This window comes from Myotis davidii, unplaced genomic scaffold (assembly GCF_000327345.1).
Source record: "Myotis davidii unplaced genomic scaffold, ASM32734v1 scaffold1734, whole genome shotgun sequence".
Lineage (NCBI taxonomy): Eukaryota > Metazoa > Chordata > Mammalia > Chiroptera > Vespertilionidae > Myotis > Myotis davidii.
Window position 1 is genome coordinate 38,669 of NW_006285052.1, and position 18,660 is coordinate 57,328.

The 18,660-nt window shown below is 52.1% G+C and overlaps 2 protein-coding genes across 2 annotated transcripts in view; one reads left to right on the top strand and one right to left on the bottom strand.

Moving 5' to 3' along the window:
* The first annotated feature begins 6,541 nt into the window (after positions 1 to 6,541).
* Positions 6,542 to 8,141, top strand: S100A12 (S100 calcium binding protein A12). The gene is made up of 3 exons (XM_006755583.2): positions 6,542 to 6,648; positions 7,319 to 7,477; positions 7,917 to 8,141. The coding sequence occupies exons 2-3, from the start codon at positions 7,340 to 7,342 to the stop codon at positions 8,055 to 8,057; spliced, it is 279 nt and encodes a 92-aa protein (XP_006755646.1). The 5' UTR covers positions 6,542 to 6,648; positions 7,319 to 7,339; the 3' UTR covers positions 8,058 to 8,141.
* Positions 8,142 to 16,618: 8,477 nt separating this feature from the next.
* Positions 16,619 to 18,660, bottom strand: part of S100A9 (S100 calcium binding protein A9) — a 2,480-nt gene continuing 438 nt past the window's right edge. The window contains exons 2-3 of the mRNA XM_006755584.2: positions 18,424 to 18,594; positions 16,619 to 17,050 (exon numbers count right to left, since the gene is read on the bottom strand). Coding sequence (XP_006755647.1) covers positions 16,736 to 17,050; positions 18,424 to 18,567 — 459 coding nt within the window. The 5' untranslated portion in view covers positions 18,568 to 18,594 and the 3' untranslated portion in view covers positions 16,619 to 16,735. The remainder of the gene's footprint in view (positions 17,051 to 18,423; positions 18,595 to 18,660) is intronic.

Consider the following 18,660-nt stretch of genomic DNA (forward strand, 5'->3'; position numbering starts at 1 on the left):
GTTGTAAACATCTTGACCACGCCCTTACTTTGCCTCGTGGAATCCGGATATAAAATAAAGACACGGTTTGTAGTTCGTGGCACTGCCTTTCTCCATCAGAGAGGGCAGCGTCCCAGCCAGCCTCAGCTTTATTTTCGTCTGTCTTTTCTAATTCTTCACCGTGCCCACTCAGGTTCACCCTTGGCCGTGCTGGCGCGGCATACCACTGGATTGATGTTCTGAAGGAACTCCAAGTCCCAGCCTGGTGCCCTGGGCCCGAACAGAGCCCTTAGCCCAGTGTTTCTCAACCTTGGCTGCACATTAGAAGCACCTGGTTTCTGGAGGATGAGGCCCAGAAATCAGGATTTTAAAAAGATTCCCCGGTGAGTCTAATGTGCAGCCAAGGTTGAGAACCACTGCCTTAGCCATTTTCTCAAAGGAGGTGTGTGTGTGTGTCTCTTTTCCCTCTGGCTTTAGACAGGAGCCTTTTCTTCCCCTTCTGGAACTAGCCTCAGTGATTCCAATGAAGCCAGGAGCCCTCTGTGGACGGTCCCGCCATGCCTGGGCCTGGGCCAGCCTCCCTGGTGCAACGTTGGGCCCGGGCTCTTTCTCCAGTAGCAGCACTGATCACCTCCCAGGGTCTAGGAAATGCCACTGGGGCCACAAAACCCCCCACAGCTCTAGCACACATCGCGTGGCCTCTGTTCTCACCGTGGCTATGGGGGCTTTCCCTGCACAAAGCCCACCAGGGCCCTGTGAGCATCCACCAGGACCCCCTCCGCCCTCCTTTCTCTGATGTCTGCCACTTTTAATTTTCTCAGCCAAGTTCTAGTCCTCCCTGGAATGCCTGCTTCCCTGAGGCTGTAATGTCAACTCCTATCAACCACACTCTCTCCTGGCCCCCTCACTGGTCCTGCTGTCTGCTCTAAAGGTTGGCTCAGAGCCACAGGGTGACCTCATTCCCAGCACCCTCGGACCTAGGCACTGTGGGTCAGGGCCCCCTTCTCTGGGAAGAGGGTCAGTGTGTTTAAAAACTCAGGGTGTGAGGCAGAGATGCTAAAAAATCCTTCCTGAAGCACACCTGGATACTCCACTAGCTTGTCTAGGGGCTCTCAAAGAATTGAATTTTTTAGCAAACAAAAAAATTCTTTATTTTCCTTATCTGCTCTCTGGAGTATTCTGTCAATTGCCTGGTACCTGTCCAGGGCCTAAACACATCCTATACATTTACAGGTGTTTGTTGTTTTATTTCATCTTACATGAACCTATGTGCTACATACAGTCTGCGTATGTCTCAAAAAGATATGGAATGTGGCCTGGCTGGTGTGGCTCAGTTGGCTGAGTGTTGGCCTGTGCACCGAAAGTCACCAGTTTGATTCCTGGTCAGGGCACATGTCCAGGTTTCGGGCTTGAACCCCAATAGGGGATGTACAGACGTCAGCCGATAGATGTTTCTCTCTCTCTCTCCCCCTTCTCTCTAAAATCAATTTTTAACCCATTTATTAAAAAAGATATGGAATGTAATTGTAAAGAAGGGAAAAATCAACAAACAGAAAGTAAGCAGCTGCAGGAGTTCTTCAGGCCGTCTCGTCCCTTCTGACTGCATTCCTCCAAGGAAGCGGTGACTATCATGGTTCAGTGGGTGCAAAGTTCCAGTTACACAAGACGAAGGTGTTCTAGAGACCTGCAGGTCAACACGGTGCGGTTAACAATACAGGTCTGTGCACTTGAACATTTGGTGAGAGGGTAGATGTCATGCTAAGTGCTCTCACCACAAAAACAAAGGCCCTTGGTAACTGAGGAGGCCATGGCTGCGTTTACGGTTGTGGTGATGGTATCACGGGTCATACACATGTCCAAACTCATCAAATTGTGCACATTCAGTATGTGCAGGGTTTTTTTGTACGTTAATTATACACGAATCAAGCTGTAGAAAGGAGTTTTTTTCTCCTGAGAGGGAAAAAAGGAAGGAAGCAGTGACTTGGACAGTCTCTGCCACACCTGATTTCCTCATAGGATTACAGCCTTGCCCAATGTCAGTCAACATTTGTTCTGGGGGAACAAAGCAGGCCTTAATGCTGAGTAAGCTGGATGGGGTTCCAAATTGTAACTGTGTTAGGATGGAAGCCCATTACACGCATCTTATTTTCCCCCATCACTTCTCATGCTCCCATCTCTCCAGTTTCTCCTCTTGTGGCCTCCCCTCCCCTGAATGGCCCGAACATCTCAGGGGCTTTCCTACTGCACTGCAGGGGACTGTTCAATTCTCCATGGCGGAGGGCGGGGAGCCAGGGTCTCACTCACCTGTTCCTCTAGACCAGTTACATGGACGGTGTGGCTACTGAAGGCCAGAGGTGCAAGTTTAGGGACGAACCTAGCCCACTACTGCAGGGGCCCACCGTGAGCCCTTACAGTCCACGTTGCCAAGGCAACTGTGCTAACCAAGCATGCAGGGGAGTCTGAGGTATTGAATGCAAGGTTCCCAGGTTAGACTTAAACATATTTTTTTTTTTAATTTCAGAGGCCTTGATAACCTCTTCCTAGCCTTGGTGCTTTGATGGTGATCATCCTCATCCAATTTGGTAGCTTTCTCATTGCCACGTTCGGGGATTGTAGCAGAATGGGGAAGACACGGAGGGGTTGGTATCTCACTTCCTGAAAACCCTGAGGTCCTTCTTGGAAATCCATTGGTGACTGGCTTTGCATCCCAGAACAGTTAGGGAGAAGACTTCCTTCCCGCATCTCCCAGCCCCGAGGCACAAAGATCGTCATTAAGTTGGCTTCCAGCTTGCCAGAACCGAGGGTAGGGCTGGCAATGTATTTCATTCTCTGCTTCCTGGTTCTGCCACCTCTCTCCCCCGTCACCAGGCACCTGCTGGGACTCTGCCTCCTCCCCACACTGTAAGTTCACTGAGGGCAGGACAGTGTCTGTCCAGTTCATGGTGGCCTCCCCCAGTGCCTGCCAGCCAGCGACTAGCAGATATAAAGGGCAAGGAAGTCTGTGCCAGGTGAAGGACCCAGGCCCCCCGGCTCCTCGCCATTGCTCAGAGGTCTCCAGAGATGGAATCCCTTTAGATCCAGTCTCCCATCCTTTAAAGCGCCATCACCTTCTTTTTCTCTCTCCTTGCTTACCTGAGAGTCCATTTCCCTCCTGGACAGGGGAACATTAGAGAAGGTGTCTCTGTGAGGGCAGTCTCCAGGCTAACTTGGGGGGGAAACCCACCTTTGGTGGACTGCGAACCTGCCCCATCTAGTCACCCCGCCCCACCTTAAGCTCTGGCATGCCCCACCCCACTATTTGGGTGTGACTAACAGAATCCCATGGTTGCCATGAGCACTTTGGGTGAGGTAATTTTTAATTTTGATATAATTTGATGTAATTTAGTTTGATAGAATTCCAAACTTACAGAAAAGTTGCACGTATAGTACAAGAAACTCCCATATATCCCCTATTCAGATTTCCCATTTCATAATGTAAATGTTTCTTTACTTTATGAAAATTTTAAGTTCTCTTTTTTAAAATATATATTTGTACTGATTTCAGAGAGAAAGGGAAAGGGAGAGAGAGAGACAGAAACAACAATGGTGAGAGAGAATCACCGATAGGCTGCCTCCCGTATGCCCCACACTGTGGATTGAGCCTGCAACCTGGGCAGGTGCCCTGGCTGGGAAGCAAACTGTGACCTCCTGGTTCATAGGTTGACGCTCAACCACTAAGACACACCAGCCAGACTGAAGTTACCTTGATCTGCTTTTCAGGGTGTTTACATGATCACATTTAGTTCAATTCCCTTGAAGGTGAAAGTCTGTTTTAAGGATACACGTTTATTTCTAGTTGTGAAAGTGAGTCTGTTATCAATTTGGCTCAAAACTTATGCGAAAAGTTTCCTTCTTGCTGTGTAGCATGCTCTTACGACTTGTACATAGTGATTTTAGGTGTAGCAGTAATTTTTTAACGAAGCAGTAGACTATTTTTTAAAGGACGTTTTAGGTTTACAGAAATATTGCGCAGGAAGTAGTTCCCATATCCCCCCTGGCCTTGCCTCCCCCAGGGCCCCTCTTACTGACATCTTGTGGTGCATTTGTTCCCACCAAGCCCACATTCACCCATCACTAATAACTAAAATCCATCGTCCACATTATGACTCACTCTTTGCATCGCACATCTATGGGTTTTGACAAATGCCTAATGGCTTGTATTCACCACTGTAGTATCATCCTCATCAAACTGTCAACAGAGGAGTTTCCCACCCATTTCATCCTCCTTGGCTGCCCCGAGCATCAGCCTTTCTGCACAGTCCCACCCTTGAGCAGTTTCTATCGAGTGGGAGCAGCAGGACAGGTCCAGGTGACAGCCAGGCCACAGGTCTCAGGAATCCACTCTCCTCCTCCCTCCCCCCCCCCCCAAAAACGCCAAGGCCAGCAGCGGGACACTCACCAGGGAGCTGGAGGGAGCATCCCCAGGGCTTGAGCTTTCCCCCGGGGGTCAATCCTGCCTTTGCATTGGGGTGCAGATGGGAAGAGGAAGGAAGGTCGGGCAAGTGGAAGATGCTACATGCCAGGACCTGTGCCAGGCGCCCGCTGTATGTTGGCTTCCTTGTCTCTCCAAAGGCCTCTCTGGGTGGCACAGATGCTGGGCTGGTGCTCAGGGGGCGGAGGGCAGCTTCGGCAGAGGGAAGACCAGCATGCAGGCCCCTCCACCCCGGGACCACTGTTAGGACACAGAGGAGAAAGGTCACTTGTAGGAGACTCCCAGTGGCCAGTGACCCGGCCCCTGGAAGGCTGGCTCTGGACTCACATATATGCTAGCCGGTCTGAATGATCCACATCCATGATGGGTGGGTAAGGGCAAAAGTAAAATTTAAACATCGCACTTCATTGTTTTTAAGCACTTTCTCACATAGTCTCCCAGCTGGGCCTTATCGCAATTCTGGGAACTAAATGAGGCCAGTGAGATGGCCACACAAATGAAGAAAGGGGCTCACAGAAGTCAAGGGCTTGCCCAAGGGCACAGAACTGACTCCCTCACCCCCACTGTGGCCTGCAAAGCACCCTTCCATCAGACCCCAGCCCAGTGTGGGATCCGGGTTCCAATCTTGGCCTGAACCCCACTCAGTACGCCCCACCTGGGTCCTGTGAGGTGAATTCTCTGTGTTATGATTTAGGAAGGTGTCTGAACCCATCGAATACCAAATTCCAAGAGGGCATCATGGAATTTGTGCTGCTCTGACCCTGAACCTAGGGACTTCCCATGTGGGGGAGAGGATGGGGAGTGGTGGGGGTACATCAAGGAAAGAATTTTTAAAAGGCTAATCAAGAATTGACTGCATTAGGGGGAAAACTGGAAGAAAAAGATCAGAGTGCATCTACCAAAAATTATGAGCATGTATTATTTTTTTTAATAACTAAAAAACGATTCTTACTTTAGGGGGAAAATGGCAACAATGGCAGAGGTTTTGAGAGCAGACAAATTAGGGTTTGGCCCTTTAAAAAGTTACTTAGCCTCTCTAAACTTATTTCCTTCATCTGCAGAATGGGCACACTATGAACATGCCCCTCAGGGCTCTCTGGAGAACTAAGGGAAGGTGGTGTCAAGCAGTGTCTGGCATGTCATAAGTGCTCAATACATGCTCGCTTTCAACAACACGTAGACTTTATTTTTTAGAAGCATTTTATTTACTTTTTAACTTTATTATTATTATTATGAATCCTCACCTGAGGATATTTTTCCATTATTTTTAGAGAAAGTGGAAGGGAGGAGGAGAGACAGAGAGAAACTTCGATGAGAGAGAGACACATTGATTGGTTGCCTTCTGCACAGGATTGAGCCTGTAACCGGGACCCTTCAGTTCGTAGGCTGACACTATCCAGTGAGTCACATTGGTTGCCTTCTGCACAGGATTGAGTCTGTAACTGGGATCCTTCAGTTCGTAGGCTGACACTATCCAGTGAGCCAAACTGGCCAGGGCTTTTAGAAACATTTTAGATTTAGGCAAAAACTGAGGAGATAATATAGGCAGTTCCCATACACCTGTACACGTTTCCCCTCTTGTGAACATTCCACATTCATCTGGTACATTTGTTACAATTAGTGAACTGCTCTTGATATATTATTATGAACTAAAATTCTGTACTTTATTCAGATTTCCTTAGTTTTAAACCAACATCCCTTTTCTGTTTCAGGATTACATGCTCACTTCGTTTTTATCATCGTTATTATTTGGGGGGTAATGGACACAGCAAATGCCTCCCCCAGTCCTTCCTTTTCAGGTAGGAGCCATCCAGGCAGTGAAACTTGCTCCCCTGGCCTTTTATTAGGAAGCAGGAAACTGAGTTAGAGCTGAAGGCTGGGTCCTGCCCTAGAGCTGAGAAATGTGTGAGGCACTTGTGTGTGTGTATAGGGTGGGGTTGGATGTTCTGCTTCAGGCTGAGCAGGGGGTGTGATGGGTACAACCTGAACTTCTTGTGTTGCGGTCAAAGTCACAGGTTTGAACCTTGTATTGAGCAACAGAGTGTGTACCAGCTATTGCCTCAAGACAGATGAATCAGAGAAGTTTCCTCACTTGTGGTCAAAGGAGAGGCCAGAGTGCCTTATAAAAACCTTCCCTGCTCGGTGCTCCTCACCAGTGCTTACTTCTTGCTAGAGCTCCACTCTCCTGTGCATTGAGGGTAAGTGTCCTTTCCTTGCTGGGCCCTTGGGGGTTCTCAGAGTGGTGATGGTAGGGGGCCATGTTGCAGGCTGTGGGAAGCCACAATCTTCCGCTTGCTGGAGCTCCTCTGGGATGACTACATTAAAAAAAGGTTTTTTTAATTTGAATTTTATTTTTCAATTATAGTTGACATGCAATATTATTTTCAGGTGTACAACATAATAGTTAGATATTTATGTACCTTAAGGAGTAAAGAGCCAACTGCATTTTGGACCAAGGAGAACAGCTCTTGCTGAGCGAGGTGGACCCAGTCTCAGGACTTAGGATGGCAAAGGCGGGCGGGCCGGTGAATGTCTACAAGGGACCCGTGGCCTTTCACTTGGGGAAAAGGAACAGCTGGGGAACCACAGAACCCTTCCCAGCTGAGCTTGAGTGAGCAACACTCTCTGGTTATACTATCCAGGAGTTACGGGGACATGGACCACTGTGGCAGTTGAGGCTGATTCTTTTCAACGTTAGACGGTATTATATGTCCTCCCTCATTCAATCCACAAATGGAGAGCAGAGAGAACACAAAGCCGATGCAGGGGGAAGCCATCCCTTGTTTAAACTTTCAATGCAGAAAGAGAAGGGAGAGGGGGTCAGGGGGTGGGGGAGGAACTGTCCTAGAACTGCCTTGTCTCCTGAAGGTTAACGTGAGGTTTGAGAAGATGACTAAGCTGGAAGACCACCTGGAGGGAGTCATCAATGTCTTCCACCAGTACTCAGTTCGGGTGGGAGATTTTGACACCCTCAACAAGCGTGAGCTGAAGCAGCTGATCACAAAGGAACTTGCCAACACAATCAAGGTGGGTGACGCCCATCATGGTGAACTACCTCCCTCCACCCCACTTCACCTTGAGGACTGAAGGATGATAGAGAAACAAGGACGTGGGTGGGTTCAGCCCCAATTTCAGCACCAAGGGAGCTTTCCCTCTGCTGGGGGGAAGGACCCCGCCTCCCTCTCTGGGTTAACTCACTCTGTCCCTCAGGCTGTACTCTCTCCCCTTCTGGAAGTGTTTGCACATAGCTGAGGTGGAGAAGGGTGGGGCAGGGAAAGGGGGTGGATTAGCGAACTACATGGCTCATGACGGTTGCCTCTCTGCCTTCTGTTTTGTCACATTGGATTCCCCTACACAGTTTTGGCCAATGAATGAATGTCCCTGGGCCTCTCTAAGCTGAGTTCTGAGGATGGGAAAGGGGGAGGGAGAGTCTGAACTCACTTTGTCTGCTGCCCCCTTCTCCTAGAACACCAAAGATCAAGCCACCATTGACAAGATATTCCAAGAACTGGATGCTGATCGAGATGGACAGGTCACCTTTAATGAATTTGTGGCACTGGTGTCCAAGGTGCTGATGACTACCCATGAAAATATCCACAAAGAGTAAGCAGCTCTGAGTGGCTTTTCCCCAGCAATGTCTGCAAGAAGAACTGAGGGGAGTGAGAGTTAATAAACGTATGCTTGAAAAGTTCTTAACCGTGTCTGTGCACTTCTTTTCTTTCCATGTCCCTGGCTTTCAAACTTGATGACAACTTACCCCTGCTATTGTGACAGGCCTCATTTAGACCCCCGAGATCCCCTCCTCTGTTTGTCCATTTGTTTACCACCTATTTATTAAATGTCCACCACGTATGCATTTATTCATTCATTCTACAAATATTCTATGATAGCCAGAGACCAAAGACACAAAATTTCTGTCCTCTTGGGGCTTGCATTCTAGTGGGGAGGGGATAGAAAATAAATAGACAAAGAAATAAAAATATATATTATGATACAGCGGTAGGTAATGATAGGTGATATGAAGAAAGCTAAAGTAGGGAAGTAAGATTGGGGGAGGAAGGGTGTTGTTTAGAAAAGATGACTAAGGAATGCATGTGAGCGGAAATCTGAAAGATAGGAAGGAGAGCAGCGTGCAGATCTCTGGGGTCCAAGAGTTCCTTGAAGTGCAGCTAAGGCCCAGGGGTGAACATATGTTTGGCTTGCTCAAAGAACAGCACCGAAGGCAATGAGCAGGGGCTGACATGGAGGTGGTGGGAGGTGTGCGCCTAGAAGGAGCAGGGAGCAGGCCCTATCTGCGGATGTTGGGTAGCACTCGGGAGCCACTGGGGGTTTTTGAGTGAGGGAGCAAGATGATTTCACCTATGTTTGCAAAGGATTACTCTGGCTGCCTTGGTGGAGAAGAGCTAGCCAGAGGCAGGCAAGAGTAGATGCAGAGAGACCAGCCAAGGAGGGATTCTCCAGAGTAGCCCTGGCCAAGAGAAATATAATGGGGCCACACTTGTCATCGCATATGTACTTGCAGCCATATTACTTGAAGCCATAATTTGAGGAAATTAACATGAATGGACCTTGAGAATATTATGCTAAGTGAAATAAGTCAATCAGAAAAAGCTAAGAACCATATGATTTCACTCATATGTGGGATATAAAACCGAAACTCATAGACATAGGCAACAGTATGGCAGTTACCAAAAGGAAGGGTGTGGGAGGGAGTAAAGGGTAAAGGGGACCAATAAATGGTGATGGAAGATGACTTGACTTTGGGTGGTGGACACACAATGCAATATATGGGTCATGTATCAGAAATGTACACTTAAAACCCATATAATCTTATTAACCAATGTCACCCCAATAAGTTTAATTTGAAGAAGAAGGAGGAGGAGGAGGAGGAGGAGAAAGGAATAGCAGCCGGGCACAGTCTTGAGCTCTGGCAAACCTTCCAGAAGTTGGTCCCCAGCCCCTCTTCAGCTAGAGGAACAGGTCAGAAGGACAGAGTTTGTGACAAAATTTAAGAGAGATTAGGCAGCCTGGCTGGTGTGGCTCTGTGGTTGAGTGTAGACCCATGAACTAAGAGGTTCCTGGTTCAATTCCAGGTCAGGACACATGCCCAGGTTGTGGGCTTGATCCTCCGTGGGGGGCATGCAGGAGGCAGCCTATTGATGTCTCTTTCTCATCGGTGTTTCTATCTCTGTATCCCTCTCCCTTCCATCCTCTCTAAAATCAATAAAAACAGATTAAAAAAAAAAGAAACATTAGGTAACTTGCTAGAGCCAGTTCTCACAGATTTAGGGAAAGTGAGAAGAAGGAGAGCTTTATATTGGGGTTGGGGGTAAGTTTGTCTTTGTTTATTCAGTGCAATTCTTGGGATTAAAAGGGTAGTTAGTGGCCAAGAGTATGAATATTGAAGTTAAATTTCTGGTTTCAGAGCTTCGTTCTACTACTTACTAATTGTGAAACCTTGAACAAGTTATTTAAAATCTCTAAGCCTCAGTTCCCTCATCTATGAAATGGGAATAACAATAGCACCTCCAAGAGTTGAGTGAGGATCAGATCATCTAACGGCATTGTAAAGCACTTTAGCACAGCACCTGATACCGCGTGAGCACTCAGTAGACAGTAATTTACTAGCACATAGGAGGTAATAGTTGTAGCTGGCCAGCGGTCAGCATCTCTCTCTCTCTCTCTCTCTCTCTCTCTCTCTCTCTCTCTCTCTCTCCTCTCTCTCTCTCTCTCTCTCTCTCTCTCTCTCTCTCTCCTCTCTCTCTCTCCTGCAGCCACTACAGGGGAAGCTTATTTTAAACCAAAAGCAAAGCCTGAGGTTATTTTTAGGGGTCAGCCATTCAGTTAGGGTTGACCAGTGTTAGACAAGTAACCAAGAGCAGTTAGCAGTTAGGTGTGATATTTCCCCCAAGGCCTCTAAACTAGACCCAGCTGCTGTTCTGCAAACTGGGATTCCTGCTCAATGCACTCACATATGTCTGTGATCACTTCTGAGGGATATAGTATTCAAATCTGGTAAAACAAACAACCCACAAGAATAAAATTCAGTGTATTTGCCATTTTGAAAACATTTACTAGCCATGATTTTGTTTGAAAATAACCAACTAAACCACAAGTTGAACTTAAATCTTATTTTAAAAAAATTTAAGGAACCCCCCAAGCTTGGTCGAAATCCATCAGCGGCACCTGAGGGCAATGAAGAGCCCTCATCCAGGTGAGCCTCCCAGCTCAGCTGCTTCTTGGCTCTGAGTCTGGGCAAGGGGCCTCTCCCTTCTCTGGACCTCAGTCTTTTCATCTCTCAAGTGCAAAGCTGGGATGAGGTGACATCTAGTCCCTCCATGAAAATGCACAGCCTCATCCCCTGACGACGCCAGGTACCACGAAACAAGCCAACAGACACGAGGGCCAATAGAAGCACAGGACCACGGAGACTGGACCTGTCCTCTCCAGCACCTCACCACCAGCCTCCTGTCCAGTCTGCAGCCATTCCAGAACATTCTCCAGGTTCCCTGTGAACTGTCAGACTTCTCAGATTTGTACCGGGTGTCCTGCTGTTCTTTTTGTCTAGGTGCCCTCCCTTCCATTCACTCACAAACATTGTCAAGTGTCTGCTCTGTGCTAGCGCCAGGCTGCTGGGCCCTTCTGTAGCCCTGGAACTCCTGCTTGTCCACAAAGGCCCCACCCAAATGTCCCCTCCTCCAGGGAGCCCTCCACTCACACACCCTCACATTTCCACCTCCCATCCAGAGTAGTTTTCAGCTTGGAGACCCCGAGGCTCGCCTGCCAGTCAAGCTGCTGGGCTCCAGCAACAAAGGTTAGTCTGACAGCATCCTCTGGGCAAGGGCATCAGTGTGCATAGGGGACACCAGTGCCACTCTCTAGGGTACAATTCCCTTCAGGAAAACAGTTCTGGCAGGCCACTGGCACTCCGCAAGCCCAGCCTACCTGGGTATCAGGCTTTAGAAGTTAGGAGAAGCTTGGGATTCAGTAAGATGGCTCCGGAGCTCCGGAGTGAGAACATCTGGGACTCAGCATTTAACGTGGCCAATGAGAAGCCTTCAAAAGTTGAAAGAAAGCAAACTAGGTTGTATAACCCAACTTCCTGTGTGTCTCTGATTTCTCTCATTACCTAACAGTGCTGGGCACACGGAGTTTCAAGTTCTGCCCTTGCAAATCTCACCTGGGCATGAACCCGAGGAAGCTCCCTCACCCTCCCCTGTGTGCCCCCCGCCTGCAGCCCAGCCAAGAAGGCATCAGAAACACCTGCTCTGTGCTCCCAGGGTGTCTGCTCATCACCCACCTTCGTTTTTCTGTTTCCCACAACATAATATTGAACGTATCTACTTGGCTGTCTGTTGCCCCTTGAGGATGCAGAGTTAAGGCTCAGTTAGTCCCACAGCAGCCTTCAGACTGGTCCCCATCCCTCCTCCAGTTGTCAATCATATCAATCATCCCTCCTCCTCACAGAGCCAGAGGCCTTTCTGGTGGGTGCCCACTTCTCCAGTCTCCTGTGGATGGAAGGGCTCTGTGATGCTCCGAGGGCAAGGGGGTGGGGTGGGGAGAGGGAGACAGGTTCAATCTGGCCCAGGATCTGACGGAAGACTTGGGGTGGAGGGATTGTTTCAGGCCTGAACCCCAAGAGGCAACAGAACTTGAGCAACCAGTTGTGTCAGTCCTGTTGTCACTTTGGCCACTGGCATGTCAAAATCCATGACATGGGCTTTCTGAAAATGTAAGTTTTCAGCAACAGCTGGGAGGCAGGGCAGGACCCTGAGGTTGCTTTCTGGAGTTTGTTTCAGAGTCAGGGTTGTGTAAGATTACCTCACCGGGCTGGCGAAAGCTGGGGCAAGGTCTTGGGAAACAGCACAAAATGATCTTCTTTATCCTCGGGGGGTTGTGGGGCGTGGACCCCTAGTTGGGATGGGCCTGGGGTATTGGAGACCCCGGCTGAATCCATCTTCTCTGAGAAGTGCCCCCTGGATGATGGTGCAGCCCCCGCCTGGGCCTTGTGCTGTTGGTCTCATTCCCACCCCAAATCCACACCCCACAGGGAGACTCTTCTAAACACCAATAATGTCATTCTCCCCTCCAAGCCCCCCCCCCAAACCCCCACTGCTCCTGCCCTCCTTCTCCTGCTGTGGCCTAGCATCGGCCCACTTTCCTCTCTCTCCCTCTTCCTCTCGAACCCGAGGCTCCTCATTCCTGCCCAGACCCCACCTCTGCCCACTTTCAGGCCCATGCACACATGTTCTCTGTCTCAAGCACCTGCCTGATTTTGAGGGGGGACGCCTGCTGCCCCCACGCTTGAAGCTACTCTAATTGTTGCCTTCCACCACTACAGCCCGGATGAAGGACAGCCTTCCCACCTCAAAGTCTTAGGGAAGTTTTCGCCTCCCTGGTCTTTCCTCTTCTGTGTCAGACTTGTTTGAGTTGCTGTCCTGCAGGCCTGGGAGTGTCTTAACAACAGGACAAGCCTTATTCACCCTGGGGCCCGTCTGAGCATTCTAGCGCCTGACATACAGTGAGCGCGATTAGTCCTATTGAGTGAGTGAATGAGTGGACCAACAAGTAAGTGATGTGCTCAGTCATCTGTCCCCTAGTTCCGGGAGCATCGCCCAGGCCTCGGAGTGTCTGGGCAGAGTCCTGCAGCTTAGGCTGCGACTGTTGCTTCCTCATCCCTCCCCAAAGCCATCCAGAAGTTCAGGTTCCACAGCGAAGGGAAGCAGGGCCCTCTGATGACAGGTTCTCTGTTCCTCAGAAACTGTGATGCCAGGGAGACCCCAAAGTTCTTATTTCCCAAAGGATGCATTAAAAACCCTAGGGGCAGCCACCCGTTCTCACCTGGGTGGAACCTTACTTAACCGTGACCCTGACACTCTTGCTCCCTGTCTCAGGGAAGAGGCCAGCTCTCCTCTAAGCAACAGAAACAGTTTTCTTGGAATGGGAGGGGCTCACAGGATGGAAGGGGCTCACGCACCGTGAGCAGCTCTCTTAAGGAAAACCCCATGGGGCTGTGTAAAGGGGCTTGCTGCGCCAGGCCTTCCCCTGGGTCTAGATTCTAGAACAATCTCCTACTCTCAGAATGAGCTAGCAGAGCACTGAGGCAAAGGGAGAACTCAGCTTCCAGAAGCTCAGTCCCCTGCCATCCTGCTGTTCCACTCTCTCCCAGCCTTTAGGTCCCACGTGCGCGTGCCCCTAATGCCCAAAGCTGTCCCCACCTCCCCCTCCAGCTCCATCAGGCCTAGGACCACCCACCTTCACTCAGTAAGGCTCACCCAGCTTGCTCCCTCCTGGCACCTGGGCTATGTATGCTGCCAATCAGCCATAGTCCTTGCCTTCAGGGGCTCCAATTCCATATTAGAAGTGCAGGGGTAGAAGTATCAGAGAGTTGCATGGGCCTGGCCGAGGGAGCCTCTATATCAGGGGTCCTCAAACTTTTTAAACAGGGGGCCAGTTCCCTGTCCCTCAGACCGTTGGAGGGCCAGACTATAGTTTAAAAAAAAACTATGAACAAATTCCTGTGCACACTGCACATATCTTATTTTGAAGTTAAAAAACAAAACGGGAACAAATACAATATTTGTATTTGCATTTGGCCCGGGGGCCTAGTTTGAGACCCGCTGCTCTATATGCTCGAGGAAGGGGGCTGGTCAGGGAAGTCGTCATGGAGACAGTGACGCAGAGACCCCAGGGTGTGGAGGGCATTCTTGGTGCAAAGGGGTGGAGGCCAGAGAAAGCCTGGGTGCCAGGAAGGGAAGTGTTTTGAAGACGTGGACGGGCGGCTGCGTAGATGGAAGGGTGAGGGTTTTTCTGTGCCCCGTGGATGGGGAGGGAAAGTGGCGTTCATGCCCAGCGGGCACCAGGAGACAGGTTCAGGCTTAGTGTAAGAACAGACTTTCTAAGTGGCAGTGCCAAGAGGGAACTCCCTTCCCTGGAGCGGTGCGGGCAGGGCCCTGCCAACCACTTGGCAGGCACGTTGTGGAGAATCACTCCAGCGTGGGGTGGGGCAGGCTGGGTTAAATCAACAATTTGCCAACTTTTTCTCCAGACAAATCCCTTCCTTCAAACAGAACTTGTAGTGTGCAGTAGATGCAGGCTGGTGAGATGGAACACAGCTGGGAGGGGGCTGCAGGCCCTACCACCCTGCTGCCCCTACCTGCCCGATGACACCCAGAAATCTTCCATCTGTGAATTCAATCCAACCCCCCTTTCTCCACACCCTTCCCGGAGGAGAGAGCATGGAACATTCCAGAAATCTGAGGACATTTGTACAGTCAACATTGGTTGAGAAGCTGCTATGTACCAGCCATCACCCCAGGTGCTGGGGAAAAAACAGAGAATAAGCCAGATGGCACCAACTTGGAGTTCACAGTCTAGTGCAGTGGTCGGCAAACGGCGGCTCGGCAAGCCAACCACGGGTCTAGTGGGAGGCAGTCACAGACATATTTATGCATTCCCCTCCCCTCCCAGCCCCTGCCCCTTTCCCTTGCTCCTCTTCTCCCCCTCTCTCCTGCTCCCTCTCCTACCCTACCCTACTTTACCCAAAACATGGAGTCCTGGCAAAGCCACTGATAGAAGCCAGGCCTCCAGCTCCCAGGCGGTTCTCTTGCCCCTACCAAGCTGTAGGCAGAGGGGTGACCCCTATATGGGCAGGAGAGTGGCTGAGCAGCGCCCTCAGTAGCTGAGTGTCTACAGTTGTCATGTCTCCAAGTCAGGCAGGGAAGGAAAGGGGGGAGGGAAGGGGGGCTGCGGGGGGAGGGGCTTCTAAATGGTTCCCCCAGCTCACAGCCTGGAGCAGTGCTGGAAACACCCTCTGCCCTGCAGCAGGAGCCCTGAGATCTGCACCCCATGGCAGAGGCCCCTGGGCCCTAGAGCAGGGTCAGCCTGGCCGGCTGCAGCCAGGCCAAGTGGGGGAGCTGCCATCTGCCCTCCGACCCGCAGCTCCTTTCTCCATGCTCAGCGCTGGGGATGAGCTGGGAGATGAGCCCGGGGAGAAGATGGTTGCAGCCCTTCCTCTCTGCACTGTCTCGGCCAGCGCCACCACCGTAGGAGTCTGGGCTGGTCCCTCCCCACTCTGCACCTGGCTTTCTTCATGGTAACTCGGGGGATGGATGTCTGTGGATCTTCCTCCCCGACCCCAATGGGGTCCGTCTTTTCTCTGTGGAAGGACAGGGCAGGGCAGACAACTGCGTCTGGGCTGTGGTCTTTGGAGGGCGCACCCCAGCCTGGAGATGAACTGGGAAAGGGCACAGGCTGGCGCTCTCCGGCCACAGGGCAGGGCTGGTGGCAGGAGTCACTGGGATGTCTCTGAAGTGAGCGGTTGGGTCTGGAGGCTGCGGAGGGCGGAGGCCGGGAGCCAGGCCCGACTACAGGCTTTGTAGAGAAGTGCCTGCTGACCTGGGGCTGCAGGAACCTGGCCTCCTTGGGGAGCTCAGTTTGCTCTCAGGCTTGGAACCAGGCCCGACAGGCTCGCTGGGCCCAGAGTGCAACCTCCCCACAGGCCTGCTGGGCATGGGCTGGACTCCCCGACTTTCACCCCCGTGCACACCTGCTCCAGTGTCCACGGGGAAGAGGAGAGACCCCTCACTCAAGAGGCACCAACTGCTCCCGTGGACTCAGAACTTCACTGATAGACAAACACCCCCAACTTGGCCCTGTCTCCAATGCCCAGACTCTAGGGCTCTCCTCAGACTCAGCCTGTCCAGGGCCTGTCTGAACCTCCCAGAGGCACCAGGTTCCAGCCGCAGAGAGACGGCAGTGTGGGCAGCATTGGTGAAGGGGGCTGTGGCTGGGTGGGTGGTGTGGTGGCGGCTGGCATGTGGAGGAGATGGGGTGCCCTTTTTTCGCTTTCTGCGGTGGCCAGGGCCCATTTGACAGGTTGCACAGGGAAGTCCTGAGCTGGGCTGGGGTGACGAGGCCCTGAGCAGCAGGGCCTGAGGTCAGAGGTGAGAAAATGGTCAGGGAGGCGAGCGCAAGGGACTCAGAACAGGACCACGTTGTTGAGGCTTCTCCTCTTGTGACTGCAAATGAAGGGCTGAATGAAGGGGCTCTGCCCCGGGAAGGGGCACGGAGTCTAAGCCAGAGCCCCGGGAAGGGGCACGGAGTCTAAGCCAGAGCCCCAGGAAGGACAGGCTGCAGAGCGGGTGGAAGGAGCACACAGAGCCCTGACTTGGAGGAACTCTTTATTCATCTCAACCCCAGCCCTGCAACTCGGGCCACCGCCTCAGCTGTGTGCACACAGCCCGGGGCCCTGGATTGGCAGGGACAGGGTGGCCTGCCTCCTGATTAGTGGCTGTGGCCGTGGCCATCATGGCTGTGGCCGTGGCCATCATGGCTATGGCCGTGGCCATCATGGCTGTGGCCGTGGCCGCCACCCTGGTTGCCACCCTGGGTTTTGCAGGGGTTGCGGCCAGACCCCCCGAAGCCTGGCCCATGGGCGTGGCCGTGCCCCTTGGGGGTGTTCTTGTGCATCTCCTCGTGGGAGGCCTCTGTCAGCCTGCCCACCAGGGTGATGAACTCCTCGAAGCTCAGGTCCTTGTCTCCGCTGGTGTCCAGGTCCTCCAGGATGTCCCTAATGAGTGCTTCATTCCTCTTCTCCTTCTGCAGGTTGGGAGACAGGGTGGTCAGGGCTGGGGGTGGCCAGGACCAGGGGCAGGCAGCACAGCTAAAGACCCGATGGCAAAGGCACTGGGAAACCTGGCTTCTGGGCCTCAACCCCAAATTAAAAATGACCATTGACGGGGCGCCATTTACTTTCCAGTTATCCCGCACACCACCCGGGGCTGACTCAGAGCCCATCTCGTCCCCTCCCCTCTGCTCCTGTCCACTCGGCCGGGCCCTCCCTTCCTTGCCTCTCCCTTCCCTCTCACGGTCACAAATTAGTGACACTCATTTCAACCTGTGTAGCAGGAAGCACTTGAGGAAAACAAGATGATCGGGCCCTTGTGTAAGGACAGGGAGCAGCGTGGGTGCTCCGTTGACCCAAGGGTGAGATAACGTGTGCGGAGGGTGGCACGGGGAGATGAGGATCCAGGCCAGGCAGAGCGAGCTCCAGCGAGTCCCAGCTATGCCACTCGCTGGCCTGGGCATGGCAGCTAAGTCCCCTCCAGAACCTGGGGGAGCCAAGCTCCTCTCCCAGGCCTTCCCTCCTGCTATGCCTCTGCACCGTCTATTCTTTCTGCACGCTTGCCATTGCCCTGGGGAAGACCAGCCATCCAATGGGTAGCAGCCCATTGGCAAGGTCCCAGCTGCCCCTCCTGGCCTGTCACTGCCTCCGACACGGGACGTGGGGCGGGAGGGCAGGCACAGGCCTCACACGGAGGAAGCTTCGCCAGCACCACCCTCTGCGGTCTAGCCTGACCCAGCGTCCTGCTTGCTGAGGTCCTCACTATGGGGACCTGTCAGCATCCCTAATATCTCCTACTGTGGCAACCCTCCACCCCACCGGGGGGTGGGAGGGGGCGCGGCTCCAGGTTGGGCTGGCCACCTGCCCCAGGACATCGCTCCAGGAGTGGACCTGAGACTGGTACCCAGGTGCGCCACCCTTCCTAGTCCAGGCCTCTGTTCCCCAAAGTCCCCAGAAGTGTAAAGAAACAGAACAGGTCTGCGGGAACCAAGCCTCCTTTTCCCGAGGACTGCCTGATCCCTTTTAGATCAGTAAGTACATCACACACCCCGAGTGCTGTGTACAGGCTGTGCTGGGTGGGGCTCTGCACATGCCCTGGGTTTGTTTCCTACGGGAGATCCAGATATCAGAAGAGTGCCCTCGGGGCTCCCGCCTCCATCTGGGGCTCAGTCTCCTGGCTTCTGCCAAGGCTCCTCCCCCCACAGCGTCTCTCCTCCTCCCTGGGCTTCTCTCCTCTCACACATTCAGGTCTCAGCTCAAATGTCACCTTCTTGTCTACCTAACTAGTCGCCTCTCCCCCAGCTTTTCTCTTCCTCTCGGCACATAGTGGCCAGGAGTCCAGCCCTACCTTGAGGAAATTAGGCAGCTCCTTCTTCACCATCTGGCTGAATTCTTTCTGGTTCAGTCGGTCTGGGTGCCCCAGGCGCGTGGAGTACTGATGGAAAATGTTGATGATGGTCTCCACGCTGCATTCCATCATAGTCTGCGACATTTTGTCCTTGTCTTCCTGTACTCTGAGCTGAGGAGAAGCAAGGGGTCAGGTGCTTAGAAGAAAAACCTTCCTACACACCTCCTCCTGGCTGCT